The following is a 13,317-nucleotide window of genomic DNA, read 5'->3' as shown; positions in this document are numbered from 1 at the left end:
GTGCTGGGGCCCGATGACTTGAGCCATCTTCTGCTGCTTTCCCAAGCCATAGCAGAGAGCTGGATCAGAAGTGTAATAGCCAGGATACAAACCTGCGCCCATATAGGATGCCAGTGCTGCAGGTCGAGGCTTAGCCTACTATGCCACAGCATCAGCCCCTTCATCAATTTTTTAAAAAGAATAAATGAAAGAAGGGAATAAAGGACAAAGGATTCACTGTAGTTTTATCCAGATTACATTAGCTAAGCATTTGGAAAGGAATGCCTTACCTCAGACTGTCATTTGAGTAAAAAGATCAGTTTGCACCCTTTTTAATGTTCATTTCTACCAATTTCAGCCCAATTTTATGTATTGTACTTTCTTTTCCACAAATTGCAATTAGTGTACATGGTCTTTTGTGTGTGCACAAATAAACACAAATATACAACACTCCATACATGTTACATGTACATATAACAAACATATATTAAAATATTTTAGGCCTTACTCATATGCATATACTTATACTTGCATGCATATATTTTATCTATCCATAAAATGTATAATTTATTTATAAAATTTTTCATGGGCCAGCACCACGGCTCAATAGGCTAATCCTCTGCCTGCGGCTCAGGCACACCGGGTTCTAGTCCCGGTCAGGGCACCGGATTCTGTCCCGGTTGCCCCTCTTCCAGGCCAGCTCTCTGCTGTGGCCAGGGAAGGCAGTGGAGGATGGCCCAAGTACTTGGGCCCTGCACCCCATGGGAGACCAGGAGAAGCACCTGGCTCCTGCCTTTGGATCAGCGCGGTGTGCTGGCCGGAGCGCGCTGGCCGCGGCGGCCATTGGAGGGTGAACCAACAGCAAAGGAAGACCTTTCTCTCTTTCTGTCTCTCTCGCTGTCTACTCTGCCTGTAAATAAAAAAAAATTTTTTTTCATGAACATGAAATTTTCAGTTTCATAAAATGGTGGATTCTTAGTTAAAATAACTCATGGAGACAAACTTTATGAATCACAATTATAAAATTAAAAACATCTGGGGCCAGCGCTGTGGCACAGGGGGTTAACACCCTGGCCTGAAGTGCTGGCATCCCATATGGGTGCTGGTTCTAGTCCTGGCTGTTCCACTTCCAATCTATCTCTCTGCTATGGCCTGGGAAAGCAGTGGAAGAAGGCCCAAGTCCTTGGGCCCCTGCACCTGTATGGGAGACCTGGAAGAAGCTCCTGGCTCCTGGCTTTGGATTGGCACAGCTCTGGCCATTGCGACCAATTGGGAGTGAACCAGCAGATGGAAGACCTCTCTCTCTCTGCCTCTCCTTTCTGTGTAACTCTGACTTTCAAATAAAATAAATAAATCTTTGAAAAAAAATTAAAAACATCCATGCTAAAGACCCAATTTCTAGGATTTTGCATGAAAATTTGAACTATTGGGTAGGTTTTCTGAGAGGATGAAATTGCTTCTTTTTTTTTTTTTTTTTTTTTTTTTTTTACAGGCAGAGTGGACAGTGCGAGAGAGACAGAGAGAAAGGTCTTCCTTTGCCGTTGGTTCACCCTCCAATGGCCACCACGGCCAGCGCGCTCCGGCCAGCACACTGCGCTGATCCGATGGCAGGAGCCAGGTGCTTCTCCTGGTCTCCCATGCAGGTGCAGGGCCCAAGCACTTGGGCCATCCTCCACTGCACTCCCTGGCCATAGCAGAGAGCTGGCCTGGAAGAGGGGCAACAGGGACAGAATCCGGCGCCCCGACCGGGACTAGAACCTGGTGTGCCGGTGCCGCTAGGCGGAGGATTAGCCTATTGAGCTGCAGCACCAGCCTATAAGTATTCTTGATGCTATTAAAATGTGAGAAAATTAGAAACATGAGAAATCTGAAACTCACATGTGCACTCCAAAGCTGAGGTTGTTGAACTGTGGGTGGCTGATTGAAGTTGTGGTGTGCAAACTTGATATTCCTCAAAGCCATCCTTGAAATGCCTCTTACTGTGGTGTAGTCTCCATGCCATTTGCTAGTTAAACCAGGACCTAGTAACTCAATGCCTGGACAGAGTATTAACTTGAGAATCATTACAATAGAGCTAATGTTTAGTCTGAAACCAAGTTCAGCTCCTGAGATAAAGTGGAGTCAAAGACGGGAGGGCCAGGATGTCAACAGGACTAATTGTTCCTTCAAATATACCCATATGGTAAAAAAGAAGTCTAGAGGTGTAATGACGATGTGATCACTCAGGCTCATATTGCTTCAGACGATGGACCATCATGAAAACACACAAAAGATTAAACCGGGTTTCCTGGCTTTTCTTGGCAGTACCTTAAATTGTTTAAGTTCTCTAAATCATAAATTAAGCTTTGTGTGTCTACTTCTAAGTATTTCAAGCATAACTGAAGGACAGGCTTTGTTCCTTTATTGATCACTGACTTCACAACTTTATTTTTCTGGGTAATCTCAATCATTATTTTAGAAATTCATATAACAATGATTGTGTTATCTTTAGCAAATCTGTGTAAGCAGAGTTCCTGTGTGAAGAAAGGCTGACACATTCATGGGACGTTATGGTGCACATTTATGCAAACGCTTCAGTATGTCAGATCCAGGTTTAGAACCACACAGCTACTTGGTACTTTGTCATTGCATATTTTTCCCATTACATGACTTCCTGTGCAGATGACAAAATTCGTTTTTCTCAACAAAATTATTTTCCGTGCAAGCAGCTGTTTTGATGACTAAGTTTTGCAGGAGCTTTTTAATCAAAGGCACCTAACAAACAAAACAAAACAAAACAAACCCTTTGAACATAGTACTCTTTTTACTTCTCTCCTTTCCCCCTACTCTTTGAAACTATAATTTTGGACATTCAACTCTCCTTTTCCATATACAATAGTTATTTTCATAGAAATCATTTGAACCTAAAGTAGCAAATTGCTGAATTGTTCTGTTCTAGTTCAGTTGTATGATTTATCCTATATGAATTAACATTCCAAGTAACAGACATTTCCTCCCATAGATAACTAATATTTTAGATTTTCCTCTGTTGTATGAACATCATCCTGAAATATATTCTAATTCAGCTCTAAGTCAAGCTAAATCTGATGGATTTTAGTTTTATTTGATGATTTGGGATCTTACTTGTCTCAGATTGTTGGACCTGGCAGTGAACATTTGAAAGCTCTTTTATACTTTGTAAAAAAGTGCCTTCTTAGGTTTGGATAATTTCTGTCTCTTTTTCCTGACCTTTTGACATTTTAATTTTGTTTTGCCACTTATTTTGCTTTTTAAAATTTATTTCTTTTTATTTAGAAATCTAGGATGCTGGGAAAACCTTAGATAAGAAGCTTAGAAAATGCATCTGATGATGATCAAGTGTGCCGAGATGTTGCCACTCCTATTTAATTTGTTGATTTTAAAACTAGTAAGAGATGAATATATAAGAAAATGTGGCAAAGGTACCTGTGTGCTTCTCCAGGGAGGTGTCACTAAAGAAGGAAGATTTATCAGCAGAACTGACAGACACTACCCACCTTACTACCACTGGCCAGTTTCCCCCCTTCTTGTTTTTTGTCAGGGACTTTCTTTTTGCTAAGGCCAGGACACACATCCCACTGACTTGGATGAGAACCTGTGAAAGAATTTACCTTGTTATTCTGAACAGCGTCAGCATCCACATCACATGAAAGCTTATTAGAAATGCAGATCTCTGGTCTCACTGCATTCCTACTAGGTCACATTATGAATTTTACTAATATTCCATATGATTTCTATATATACCAAAACTTGCGAAACACTGGACAGACACTCATGTGAAAGTTCTCAATGATTCTTGTCCAAAGGCATAATTTATATCCTCAGACATAAAATGGTACTAGATGTAGTAAGAATATAATTTTCTTCTGAAAACACTTTAAAGTCTTCTAACTGCCTGTAGATTTCAGGATGATGGCCTGAAATGAATTGGAAAGATGAAACAGACTAGATAATTGAGAGAAATGTATTCAAAGTAGTTCTTTTTTTTCTGATTTGTGATTTTATTTTTCAATTTTTTATTTATATAAAGTAAACAAATTTCATGTATTTCATACATACAGATTTAGGAGCATGGTGATACTTCCCACCTTACCCTCCCTCCTACCCACACTGTAACCTTCCCATCTCCTTCCTTTCTTATTCTTTCTTTTAATTTTTTTAACTTTTATTTAATAAATATTAATTTCCAAAGTATAGCTTTTGGATTACAGTGGCTTTTTTCCCCCCATAACTTCCCTTCCACCCACAACCCTCCCATCTCCCGCTCCCTCTCCCATTCCATTCACATAAAGATTCATTTTCAATTATCTTTATATACAGAAGATCAATTTAGTATATATTATGTAAAGATTTCAACAGTTTGCACTCGCACAGAAACACAAAGTGTAAAGTACTGTTTGATTACTAGTTATACCATTGATTCACATAGTACAACACAGTAAGAACAGAGATCCTGCATGGGGAGAAAGTACACAGTGACTCCTGTTGTTGATTTAACAATTGACACTCTTGTTTATGGTGTCAGTAATCACCCAAGGCTCTTGTCATGAGTTGCCAAGGCTATGGAAGCCTTTTGAGTTCTTAATAAAAGAACTGGAACAGGCAAACATTAGCCTGGCCCCTAAAATTTAAGGACAAAATAGTTTTCCTTTCTTTTCTTCACACACAGATTACCTTATCTTCAGTAAGGTTTGATAGAAAAAAAAAAAAAACTGCCAAATTTAAGGCACAATTGCATTTCTCAGCCAAAAAATGCTTCAGTATGTTGATCTCACCACTTGTTAAACATTTTCATTAGATTCTATGTTTACTTATAGTTGATCTGGCCAGAATCTGGAGCCCCCCCTTTTTTAATAATATATTTTTTAATTTTTTTAAAACTTTTATTTAATGAATATAAATTTCCAAGGTACAGCTTATGGATTACAATGGCTTCCCCCCCCCATAACTTCCCTCCAACCCGCAACCCTCCCCTTTCCCTCTCCCTCCTCCCTTCCATTCACATCAAGATTCATTTTCGATTCTCTTTATATACAGAAGATCAGTTTAGCATACATTAAGTAAAGATTTCAACAGAAACACAAAGTGAAAAATACTGTTTGAGTACTAGTTATAGCATTAAATCACAATGTACAGCACATTAAGGACAGAGATCCTACATGAGGAGTAAGTGCACAGTGACTCCTGTTGTTGACTTAACAAATTGACACTCTTGTTTATGGCATCAGTAATCACCCTAGGCTCTTGTCATGAGTCGCCAAGGCTATGGAAGCCTTTTGAGTTCACCAACTCTGATCATATTTAGACAAGGTCATAGTCAAAGTGGAAGTTCTCTCCTCCCTTCAGAGAAAGGTACCTCCTTCTTTGATGACCTGTTCTTTTCACTGGAATCTCACTCGCAGAGATCCTTCATTTAGTTTTTTTTTTTTTTCCAGGGTGTCTTGGCTTTCCATGCCTGAAATACTCTCATGGGCTTTTCAGCCAGATTTGTGTGCCTTAAGGGCTGATTCTGAGGCCAGAGTGCTGTTTAGGACATCTGTCATTCTATGGGTCTGCTGTGTATCTCGCTTCCCATGTTGGATCGTTCTCTTCCTTTTTTATTCTATCAGCTAGTATTTGCAGACACTAGTCTTGTTTATATGCTCCCTTTGGCTCTTAGTCCTATCATTACGATCAATTGTGAACAGAAATTGATCACCGGGACTAGTGAGATGGCACTGGTACATGCCACCTTGATGGGATTGAATTGGAATCCCCTGGTATGTTTCTAACTCTATCATTTGAGGTAAGTCAGCTTGAGCATGTCCCGAATTGCACATCTTTTCCCTCTTTTATTCCCGCTCTTATATTTAACAGCGATCACTTTTCAGTTAAGTTTCAACACTTTAGAATAACTGTGTATTTACTGCAGTATTCAACCGAAAGTATTAAGTAGAACAAACAAACAAAAAAATACTAAGAGGGATAACGTATTAAGTTGTTCATCATGGAGCCCCCTTTTTTATAAATGAATTCTGAATATATCTTCTTGAGTGTCATCAAAAGTTTGGATGTTGATCCTCTAAGATCTATTGTACAGATGCCAAAGGAAGTGGTGATTGAAAGTAAGGAAATAGAATCCTGGGATGTCACATGGGATCAACGACGTAGGCACCTGAATATTTTACTTATAAGATGTGATGACTTAAAACAATGTTAGGAACTTTTGTCATTGACGAGAGGCCAATTTATAATCATATCAGTTTCAGCAGTGAGCTCCAATTTCCCAGGTGTTGTGAAAATGCAACACATGTTGGAATCTGCAGTTACAATATAGCAAGGAATCACAAGTTGAGAAGAATATTGAAAGCTGTCCCCTGTCATTTGTAAAATTAAATCTGACATCTCTTGCTTTTGAGAATGGGAGGTGAGAATTTCATTGTGAAAATGTATAGGGAAGAGTAAAAGATCTTCAAAAACATTTGTGATTTCAAGCAGTAAATTAAGATAACTTTAACTGGAACTTTTAAACAAAATCTTATCATGCTGCATCATTTATACAATCTTGAAACTTAAAATGGTTGTCCCTCAAATAGTAATGTGAGCAGGGCCAGTGCTGTGGTGTAGCGGGTAAAGCCACCACCTGCAGTGCAGCATCCCATATGGACGCTGGTTCGAGTCCCGGCTGCTTCACTTCCAATCCAGCTCTCTACTGTGTCCTGGGAAAGCTGTGGAAGATGGCCCAAGTCCTTGGGCCCCTGCACCTGCTTGGGAGACCCAGAAGAAGCTCCTGGTTTCAGATTGGTGCAGCCCTTTTCAGAGTGAACCAGCCAATGGAAGACCTCTCTCTCTCTCTGCTTCTGCTTTTCTTTAACTCTACCTTCCAAGTAAATAAATAAATCCCTAAAAAAATAGTGGTGTAAGCCAGAAGAGTTTATCCTGAACTCTCTGCCAACACTGATATTTGGAATATCTAGCAACCAGTACTACAAAGGATTTGGCTAATTAGAAGAGATGCTTAGATGCTGATCTTTAATCCTGTAACAGGGTTGGGTGTCTGAGCCCTACTAGGTATTAATATTTAAGTTGCTAAATTTTGGGGAGGTCCAGTAGTTCCTTGTGGGAAGAGAATGAAGTGATGATATATTGAAGCACATCAAGGGACTTATAGGCAGGGGGTATTTATTTCAGGGTGATGGCCATTACACACTAACATGAAGTATATTAATAATTTAACAAACATAATAGTCATCTGGATGTGAATGAACTTAATCTCCAATTTGTCCTTATTGGACTGAGCAAAAATTTCATTGCCTCTCTAAATGGTTGTTTGTTGTAAGATACCTGTCTCCCTTTACTCATCCTCACAAAAAACTGTGTTGGAAATAATTGATGTAATTCATTAATACATTGACACAGAAAATAGTCACAGTTTAATCAGATTCATAATGATCACTAATGTTTGTCCCAAGGAGCATGAAACCTTCTAAATTTTGCTCCTCTCTTTCCTCCTAGAAGTCATTTCTTAACCTCACCTGATGGTTAACACAGAGTCTAATACTCTATCCTACATCCGGAAGATTCTCTTAAAGTGGTTTATTAAATCACTAAGTAATAATTGAATAATTATAATTGGAAACAATGGCAACTTAGAATTTTGGGCATTCCAACTAAATTTCAGCCCTATATAACTGAATCATTGGAAAATAAACATCAAACAACAATAATTCCAGAAGACGTTCATATAAAAGCAGGCAGATTTAGGAAATAAATGTTGTGGACTGGTCTTGCTTCTTACGAGACATAAATCCCAAGTGATTTGGGTAAAATATTTACAAGTGCTGACACCATCTGCAAGTTAAAGTGGATAATACTTATCGTGGTTGTGTTTTTTTTTGTTTTGTTTTTGTTTTTGTTTTTGTTTTTGTTTTTGACAGATAGAGTTAGAGACAGTGAGAGAGAGACAGAGAGAAAGGTCTTCCTTCTGTCGGTTCACTCCCCAAATGGTCACTACAAGTGGTGCTAGGCCGATCCGAAGACAGGAGCCAGTTGCTTCTTCCTGGTCTCCCATGCGGGTGCAGGGGCCCAAATACCTGGGCCATCCTCCACTGCCTTCCTGGGCCATAGCAGAGAGCTGGACTGGAAGAGGAGCAAGCGGGACTAGAACCCAGTGCCCATATTGGATGCCGGGGCCACAGGTGGAATATTAACCAAGTCAGCCACAGCGCAGGCCCTACTTGTAGTATTTTGACATTCAATGTAGAATGTCTCTAGATATTTATTATGAATCAAGGAGTTGGGTGTTCCTATAGGCAGAGCTGCAACCAAGTCTACATGATACCTTTCTGCAAATTACAAAAAAGAAGCTCTGTAATCTGATGGATCCTCCTGGCTAGACCCCTTTCTACAGTCACACTGCATTGATACTATGTGGCAGAACTTCCAGTGAGATTTGAAATCTCCATGTCTTCCCAGAGTTGTTGGCCTGACATCTCTCAGGCACATGGAAAACCTACTCCCTTGGGTGTCATGGCCCTGAAATCTTGAGGGAGTACATTTATCTATGCTTGGTGTCCAAGAACCTTTATGGCTTCTGTGAGTTCTAGAAGATCCTTGTCTTGGGAAAATGATCAGACATGTTGGGTTTTCACTTACTTTGGGACCCATCTCTGTGTTACCTTATTTATACCACATACTCTTGAGGAAATAATTCCTTTCTGCTATTTTGATGTTTAAAGGATTTTGACGCAAGCAAAGAATGCATATGTCTCCTGTTTTTTCTCCCAAATAGAAGTGGGTGATGTGGGGTTATTTTCCATATTTTAGATTTTGAGATAAGTCATACGGAAGTCCAGATGTTGGTATGTGTTCTTACTTATAAAAATATGGGAATATTTGGGGTACTATTTTGCAAGTCATGAGAACTTAGGATAGACATTCTCAAATGAATGAATCAGTGACCCATAGACATGATTACTAGCTAAATCTTCTGTATTTGGAAAGCAACCTGAAGAACATGGATGAAAAATACCGTCAAAGTCATAGTGAGGTAGCATTTCTCAAAAACAGAACACATCTTCTGCCACTTGAATTAGACTTTATCCAATGTGTTTAATATTATTTACATGTCAGAGTATGACCCTACACTGATAGCAGCATCATCTGGGAACTGGTTGGAAAGGAAGATTCTTTGTCCCCTACTGATATCTGCTGAGTCAGAAACTCTGGGTAGGACCCAGAACTCTGTTTTTAACAAGTCTTCAGGTGATTTTGGCCATCTGCTAATGCTTGAGAAGCACAGATACTTTTTATCCTCACTGGGTAGCTTTAAAAAGAGCATCTGATTTGATTCTCATCATCATCCCATTAGTGTGCCTCAAACAGCTATGTTTCTTCCCATTTGATACATGCTAGATACTCAGAAGTCTAGGACCTTTAGTCAAACTGTCAGTTTTATATATTTATAATTCACTCTTGATTCTATATATGGTACACAAGCATAGTATCAATTTGCTATCTATTCTTGGAGGAAAACCTATCATCATACTTTTTTCATCCACTAAGAAAATTTCTTTGATAATTCTATCTAATTTTTTCACTCAATATTTTATTTATTGCCAGCTTGCTAAAAAAAGATGGAGCATACATAAGATATTGAACAAAAACTTAAAAGATAATGCAAATGATGGAATAAGTCATTATCAAATTTTTAAAATAAAATTTTTAAAACTAAAAGGAAGAATAAATTAAACTTAACCACAATTTTCCCACCCATGCTTAGCATTTAGTTTGTTTAGATTCAAATGTCAATAATAACATTTGTACAATTGTGGAATCATGCATGCAAAATGTTTTGTAGACTTTATTCTTTCCTTAATATATTTGTATATCTTGGATATCTTTCTATGTGTGTGAATTTTCTTTTATACTTACAATCTTCATGGTTCTCCAGAGAACAGGGCCTATAGGATCTGTGTGTGTGTGTGTGTGTGTGTGTATATATATATGTATTATCTATCTAGAAATAGATACAGATAGACTCATATCATCTACCCCCTAGGTACAGATTTATTTTAAGGAATTGCCTCATGTAATTGCAGAAACTGCTATGTTCTAAACCTGCATAATAGCAAACAGCCTAGAGACTCATGGAAAAGTTGAAGTCACAGCTCAAGTCTAAAGCTAGCCTGCTGGCAAAATTCTTCCATTTCCTTGGGGAAGATCAGTCTTTTTTTTTTTTTTTTTAAGGACTTTCATGGATCAGATGAGATGCATTCATATTTTGTTAGGTGATTTGCTTTATTCAAACCTCCTGATTTAAATATTAATCTCATCCAAAAATATATTCATAGCAGCAACTAGGTATATTTGACTAAATATTTGGATGTCATGACTTAGCTGAGTTAACACATAAAATTAACCATCACAAAAATATTATGAGGGTCAACACTTCATTTCATAGATGAGCTATAGTTTAACTAAACCTGTAAGAATAGACATCCAGCTGTACCCAATTCTTTCACTGTTGTACTACACATCTTTGGCTATTTGACGTCATTTTTTAATTTTTAAAAAAATTTTTTTTGACAGGCAGAGTGGACAGTGAGAGAGAGAGAGAGAAAGGTCTTCCTTTTTCCATTGGTTCACTCCCCAATGGCCGCTGCGGCCAGTGCGCTGTGGCTGGCGCACCGTGATGATCCGAAGCCAGGAGCCAAGTGCTTTTTCTGGTCTCCCATGTGGGTTCAGGGCCCAATGACTTGGTCCATCCTCCATTGCCCTCCCGGGACACAACAGAGAGCTGGACTGGAAGAGGAGCAACCGGGACAGAATCCGGTGCCCCGACCAGGACTAGAACCTGGGTGCCGGCACTACAGGCGGAGGATTAGCCTATTGAGCCGTGGAGCTGGCTCATTTTTTTCTTTAAGAGCAATATTCAGAGGGGAAAAGAGCACATATTTATAACTTTTAAAACATCGTATTGCCAAATTGCCCATGTAGACATCATTACATCTTGAAATACAACCTGAAGGCTTGGGAGGTAGAAATGTCAGGCCTGCCTTTATCATCTCGTTTCTTTCACAGCCTGTCAGTCCTTGGGGACAGGTATGATGCTGAGTTCCTGGGCCACCTCCTCAATTGAAGAAGTGGCAGAAGCTGGTCCTGATGCACTTCGCTGGATGCAGTTGTACATCTACAAGGATCGAGAAGTCACTAAGCAGCTAGTGCGGCGGGCTGAGCAGATGGACTATAAGGCCATCTTTGTGACAGTGGACACCCCTTACCTGGGCAACCGCTTCGATGATGTGCGTAACAGGTTCAAGCTGCCACCACAACTCAGGTAACAATGATCATTGGGGCACTCTACTGGTTTGCTAATTCTCTCTGATTTTCTGTGAGCCAGTTCCAAAGACTTTCTCATTTTCAAGTGAGTGCCCTGGGTAGTTAGTTATAGCTATACCAAAACATTGCTCCCAAGGTGTAGTTTAAAGGAATCTTGATAAGCTCAACCTAGAAGTTCTAGGTAGGGTTCTAGAGATAGTGTCATTGTTAAATACCCACATAATTCTCTAGCAAGGGCACCTTTTTTGTGAGCATCATTTATTGAGCTATAAAATGGTATAGGAATTGCCTGTATACTTATCAAAGTCAGGAACATTTATGTACCAGAATGTATTAAGGGATTTGGGAAGTAGGGACCCAAGCACTTGGGCCATCTTCTGCTGCTTTCCCAGGTGCATTAGCAGGGGGCTGGCTTGGATGTGGAGTAGCCAGGACATGGACTAGTGCCCATATAAATTTTACTTTTAATTGTATTGGAACAAGAAGGGCTGGGAAGGTTGAAAAAAGAGAAAAGAAAGTAAAGATGAAGGAAACCACTACTTTGGCCAGCGCCGCGGCTCACGAGGCTAATCCTCTGCCAGCAGCGCTGGCACCCCGGGGTTCTAGTCCCAGTTGGGGCGCTGGATTCTATCCCGGTTGCTCCTCTTCCAGTCCAGCTCTCTGATGTGGCCCGGGAGGGCAGTGGAGGATGGCCCATGTTTGGGCCCTGCACCCCCATGGGAGACCAGGAGAAAGCATCTGGCTCCTGGCTTTGGATCGGCGCAGCACGCCGACCATAATAGCCATTTGGGGGGGTGAACAATGGAAGGAAGACCTTTCTCTCTGTCTCTCTCTCTCACTGTCTATAACTCTCTCTCTGTCTAACTCTGCCTGGCCAAAAAGAAAAAAAAAAAAAACCTCTTTGATCCCTTGTCTTCTACTTCTTTCCATAATAGTCCTCATTTGTTGAGATTCATCTGTGATCGATTCATTCATTTAGTCTCTCATTCTTCTTAGCAAAAGCAATATATCAAATAATCTTAAATTCAACAACTATGATTTTATCAGAGCTCTCAGCTTGTCCTTTAGAAGGGAATTGTTTTCCCTTACCTTTGGATCCTGTTGAGGCAAAGTTGGGAGCACAGTGGAGTTTACTGAGAGAAAATCCAATCTCTCTATACTATAGACTTATTTTTCCATTGTTTTTCCTTCTTCCAGTTACCACTGCAATATTTTCTTGGGCTTTTCATACCATGTATGACAGATGTGGGATAACCCTCAGGGCTAAAAGATTGGAACAGGGATCAAAATCTTAACTTTAGGAGCCAGCACTGTGGCATAATGGTTAAAGCCACTGCTTGTAGTGCTGGCATCCTGTATGGGCACTGGTTCGAGACTCTGCTGCTCCACTTCTGATCCAACTCTCTGCTATGGATTGGGAAAGCAGTGGAAGATGATCTAAGTCCACGGGCCCCTGTGCCCACATGTGAGATCTGGAAGAAGCTCCTGGTTCCTGGCTTCGGATCGTTCCAGCTCCAGCCATTGTCAGCCATCATGGGAATGAACAAGTGGATGGAAGACTCTCTCTCTCTCTCTCTCTCTCTTTCTCTCTCTCTGCTTCTCCCTCTCTATAAAATAAATAAAATTAAAAAAAATCTTAAAGGACATTTTGATGAGGGAATCCTAAAGCATCCAACAGAGTAGGTGAGATGTTGAGGGATGCCTTTTCGGGAGCCTGGATCTCATTCCACATGAGCCATTGTTTCCTCTGCCTATCCTTTAATTGTTTTGAAGCAACTAGAGCTAGGAAATTTGAATAAAGACAAAAGGGTAGAGATGAAAGAAACCACAAGTAAACACATTCTGCTTACTCTTCTAAAAGATTAAAGAAGTAAAAGAATCAGAACCAAACCAGCATTCCATGTAGAACAAAAAGACTATTGGAAGCCAGAGGTTTCATATATAATAATTCACACTGGAGTGTATCCCAACCACCGCATATGTCCATATACAATCTTGCAT

At 39.9% G+C, this 13,317-nt stretch overlaps 1 protein-coding gene across 2 annotated transcripts in view; it reads left to right on the top strand.

Annotated features, from left to right (window-relative positions):
• The window catches only part of HAO1 (hydroxyacid oxidase 1), a 60,577-nt gene that overhangs the window by 16,209 nt on the left and 31,051 nt on the right, over positions 1-13,317 (top strand). For both annotated transcript variants that reach the window (XM_089307269.1, XM_089307270.1), the window contains exon 3: positions 11,059-11,314. In XM_089307269.1, coding sequence (XP_089163395.1) covers positions 11,059-11,314 — 256 coding nt within the window. The remainder of the gene's footprint in view (positions 1-11,058; positions 11,315-13,317) is intronic.

Source organism: Oryctolagus cuniculus, chromosome 11, assembly GCF_051225735.1.
Source record: "Oryctolagus cuniculus isolate XC-2025 breed Fujian yellow rabbit chromosome 11, ASM5122573v1, whole genome shotgun sequence".
NCBI classification, from domain to species: domain Eukaryota; kingdom Metazoa; phylum Chordata; class Mammalia; order Lagomorpha; family Leporidae; genus Oryctolagus; species Oryctolagus cuniculus.
Note: the sequence above shows the minus strand (reverse complement) of the source record. Positions and strands in the feature narration are given on the sequence as shown.